Raw genomic sequence first — 2457 nt, 5'->3', positions numbered from 1 at the left:
GATTGCAGTTCCGAAGAGCGCTTGTTCGCCGCCTACCACGTCTCACTGGCGCTCACCAGCCTCAACTGTGTGGCCGACCCCATTTTGTACTGCTTCGTCAACGAGGGTGCGAGGCACGACGTGGGCCGGGCACTGTCCGCGCTGCTGTCGGCAGCATGCTGCAGGGGTTCCGCTTCCTCGCCGTCGCAGGCCGACGTGCTCAACGCCGCCTCCGTCACCTTGGAAACGCCCTTGGCAACCAAGAAGCAGCCGTGCGTCTACGCCGACAATAGCCAGGCCGGGGAATACAAGACGGAACTGGTGGCGCTGAAGGAGGAATGTCTGCAGATGAGCATACTCAAGTGATTGTAGACTGGACAAAAAAAAAGTGCTTTGACGCATTCGTCAGGGCTTCAGATGAAAGTTTTGGTTTCAAAGTAGGATTAGGGATTCAAATGAGGTATTCAAACTACAACTAGGGTTCGGGTTTCAAATGATCGTTTCACATCAGGTTTTGAATTTCAAATCAGGGGCGGGGTTTCAAATGATGGTTCCAGACCGTAGTTAGGCTTTAATAGTCTGATTCTTTTGAGGCCAATGCCAATTCTGATATTTGGCAGAATAAAATTCAAAGTGACTATTCGGCTGTTTAATAATAGACAAAAATAATAAATAGAATATCTTCTTTTTTTTTTTTTGGTCCCTTAATGCTTACTAGAGCAAAGACATTATTTCCAGGCAGAAAATTTGCCTTCAGTATTTGTTTAATACATAGAAAAATTGGCAAAAATTGGCCAGTTTTTTTTTTGTAGGGGGGGGCAGTTTTTTTTTGAATGTTTGAACATCATTATCTTTGTCTTATGCTGTAATGTGCAAATGAGTACAAACGTTTTTTTTAAAGTGTCACAAATCAGCCAGTGTTTTTACAGATTTTAAAATAGCGAATAACGGCTGATTAAATCACCCATCTGATTCGTAGGACGGGCCCTATTTCAAAGGAAACTTTAAAGCCTGGGGTAAGGTTTTAGTTAACAAACAAGGTTTCAGATTTCAAAGTAGGGTGAGAGATTCTAATTCGGGTTCAAAGGAGGATTGGGGTCAAATGATCGTTTCATGATATACTTAAGTTTACAAATTGGGGTTTCAAAGTCAGAATTGGCTATTGTACTTTTGTGTTTCTGGTGTCAGAAGTTGTGATGCGTGCGAAGATAAAGCAAAATGTGTCACCATCCCGTTGAGGTACCAAGCTCAGTGGTAGGGTACTAAAGGGACCAGATGGCTTGATGGGAAAGGTGACGGAGGACATGCCACTTCCTGTTGTAGAGGAAGCGATGTTAGGTGTGATCGACCAACGTTTGACCGGAAGGAATCAGGAAAGTTCATTGATGTCTTTCAGACGGGATTCCAGTTGGGATCCTTCTTGCATGAACTGTAACTTTTTCCCGCCACGTCTGCCGATGTCCACACTTTTAATGCATGCATGGACACACTTTTTTAAAAATTTTATTTTGAAAGTCAAGTTTGTAAGTTATTCATTGTTTTATTAATGACCAGAAGAAAGCACATTGTCACCTCAACAACGCAGACTCAAATCTTTGGGGTCATTGTCTTGTCTTATGCGACTATTTTCAAATACTATGTACCCTGTAAATAGATTTCAAAGTATGGTTTCAAAGTAGGGATCTAAAGTGAGGTTAAGGTTTCAAATTGAATATTGAATTGGCTATTCAATAGACAGATCTGAAAACCTGGACTCACCCCCACCGACCCATTTTTAACATACTTTTATTTATATTTTATAATTTATATTTATTGATATACTTTTTGTTCTTCTACTTCTCCCTTTCATAATTTTTGCTGCTGTAAATTGGGAATTTCTCCATTGTAAGACACATAAAGGTTTTCTTATCTTAAACTGGGGGTTTTAAACTGGGAGTAAGTTTTCAAAGTAGGGTTTTAAACTGGGGTTAGGGTTTGCAAGAAGAATTACTATTTCGGGTTGATAAGTAGGGTTAGGGTTTGCAATTAGAGTTTGGGTTTGCAAGTATAGTTAGGGTTTAGGATTTGCAAGTAGGGTTTGGATTGAGGGTTTGCATTTAGAAGGGTTAAGGTTTTAAAGTAGTGTTCCGATTTCTGGTTTAAAATCAGGTTAGGGTTTCAAATGATTTTTTTCTGCAAAGTAGGAAATATTGTTTCGAACCAACTCAGTCTCCTTCATCTCCACTCATAAAAGCAAAATATGTATTTTTTTGTGTGTAATTCTTAAGGATTATCATGGCTTCAAGTGAAATTTAAGACTTGTTAAGGTCCCTGTGGCCATCCTGGTCCCTGCAAGAAAGAGCATATACTGACGAAAAATTATTTAAGGAACATATGTTTGTCATTGAACAGCAACCGTATATTTAATTTTGGGTCGATGTTTGAAAAAATGCAAACAGGTTTAATCTTGTTATCACGGCTACTGAATGGGCGCCATTT

At 39.9% G+C, this 2457-nt stretch overlaps 1 protein-coding gene across 3 annotated transcripts in view; it reads left to right on the top strand.

The window, feature by feature from the left end:
- The window catches only part of gpr4 (G protein-coupled receptor 4), an 18273-nt gene extending 16050 nt beyond the window's left edge, over positions 1-2223 (top strand). For all 3 annotated transcript variants that reach the window (XM_086126168.1, XM_086126167.1, XM_086126166.1), the window contains one exon: positions 1-2223. This exon is cut by the window's left edge and continues 368 nt beyond it. In XM_086126168.1, coding sequence (XP_085982294.1) covers positions 1-345 — 345 coding nt within the window. In that variant the 3' untranslated portion in view covers positions 346-2223.
- The last annotated feature ends 234 nt before the right edge of the window (positions 2224-2457 follow it).

This window comes from Hippocampus guttulatus, chromosome 12 (genome assembly GCF_054856545.1).
Source record: "Hippocampus guttulatus isolate MCC_2025c chromosome 12, RoL_Hgut_1.0, whole genome shotgun sequence".
Lineage (NCBI taxonomy): Eukaryota > Metazoa > Chordata > Actinopteri > Syngnathiformes > Syngnathidae > Hippocampus > Hippocampus guttulatus.
This window is presented reverse-complemented; position numbering and strand designations above follow the sequence as displayed.